The sequence below is a fragment of the Micropterus dolomieu genome, linkage group LG22 (assembly GCF_021292245.1).
Source record: "Micropterus dolomieu isolate WLL.071019.BEF.003 ecotype Adirondacks linkage group LG22, ASM2129224v1, whole genome shotgun sequence".
In the NCBI taxonomy this organism is placed as follows: Eukaryota; Metazoa; Chordata; class Actinopteri; order Centrarchiformes; family Centrarchidae; genus Micropterus; species Micropterus dolomieu.
This window is the reverse complement of record NC_060171.1, coordinates 29139590-29141221: the sequence shown is the minus strand read 5'-3', so window position 1 is coordinate 29141221 and position 1632 is coordinate 29139590. Positions and strand designations below refer to the sequence as shown.

General features: G+C 41.1%; 1 protein-coding gene across 1 annotated transcript in view; it reads right to left on the bottom strand.

The window, feature by feature from the left end:
* The window catches only part of LOC123962235 (myosin heavy chain, fast skeletal muscle-like), an 11641-nt gene that overhangs the window by 4806 nt on the left and 5203 nt on the right, over window positions 1-1632 (bottom strand). Inside the window, exon 14 of the mRNA XM_046038264.1 lies at window positions 159-308. Within this exon, the coding sequence (XP_045894220.1) occupies window positions 159-308 (150 nt within the window). The remainder of the gene's footprint in view (window positions 1-158; window positions 309-1632) is intronic.

The following is a 1632-nucleotide window of genomic DNA, read 5'->3' as shown; positions in this document are numbered from 1 at the left end:
AAGAACTGTTGCAGTTTCTCATTGGTGAAGTTGATGCACAGCTGCTCCATGCTGTTGAACTGTGAGGGGACAAATAATCAGATTAATCTCTTTTAGGCTACAAGAATGATTCTGTCATAAAAAGTATCATCTGCTGAAGTATTGGAAATGAAGCTTACATCAAAGATTTCAAAGCCAGCAATATCCAGGACACCAATGAAGTACTGCCTTGACTGTTTAGTGTCCAACATCTGGTTGATGCGGATGACCATCCACAAGAACATCCTCTCATAGATAGACTTGGCCAGGGCAGGCACTGAGTTCATCACCTGAAAACAAGGATGTGATTTGTCACTCAACAATTTTGGCAATTGCTGGATTACTAGTATTCTGAACTTTTTCAAATGAGGTTAATGTGTTTCCACATTAACATTCCACATTTAACTTGCACAATGCATTCCGTGTTACAAACCTAAGAGGGACTAAACTTCACATAGACATGTGGGCCTACTCTGGGCTAGACCGGTAATCTGGCACACCGGTCATTTGCCCAGTGGGCCGACGCATCTTTCGGGCCTTTATTTATTTATTTTTTAATGGGCAAATAAAAACGCCACAATAACCGATATGTTTGATTCTGGGATTGCAGCATCTTCAACATGCTGTAGGCTGCTGACATTGTGCAGATACAGGCACTTGAAGGAGGAAAGGACAGCCATGGGCACTGCCGAGCATAGAAGGAGGCGATTGTAGGTTAAGTGGTATGCATGGAGTAGCTTTACAGGGACTTGTATCGAGGGAGCAGGGAGGTAGGGTGTGTGCCATACCATAATGACGATGATGATTACTTCAATTAAGTAATCATCCTCGTCGGGCCTACGCTGCTCTGAGTGACCTAGGTCCATATGTATCATGATACAATTATCAAGATTATTAGGCCAAGGGTCCCCTTGATAAACATGTGACTGTACAATGTGGTCTATTATATAACACCTGTAGCATACTGTGCTAAAATGAATAAATGCTTATGTAATAAGAACAACATTTTTAACAAAGTTGTTCAATCTTATTTTAAGTGCTTCATGCATCAATTGAATAAACAGCTATTTGCTCATTCCCACTATATTATTGTTGAAACTGTACAGCGTTCCAACAATTCCAACAATTCTAGACCTAATAATAATTTGAAATGACACTGTGACTTGCAGTGTTTTTTTTTCTTTTACAATTACTTGTACTTCTACTTGAGTATGAGTTGTGTACCCTATGGCCACATCTGAGTCAGTAAAATCCTATAGAGTGTACAGAACCATTTGCGCTGGTACACTTATCCACAGCACTTACTACACAATTTTATAGTGGTTTGGGGGAATATTACAGTAGGACTGCAATAGTCTAGTTTAGGACTGCACTGTTGGTGTATTGGTGATGGGTGGCTGATCGATTGTGGTGGGCCACCTAGGCCAAAAATGCCTGGGCTGTTTTTTTGTCCCTATCCAGCCCTGTATGTCCAACATGTAAATTATAACAAAAAAATCGTGCCAGTATATGTTAATTACCTGAGGTACAGTCTGTCCCTTGGTGACAAACTCATTTCCGACCTTCACTCTGGGATAGCACAGAGCCTTCAGCATGTCAGCGGAGTTCAGACCC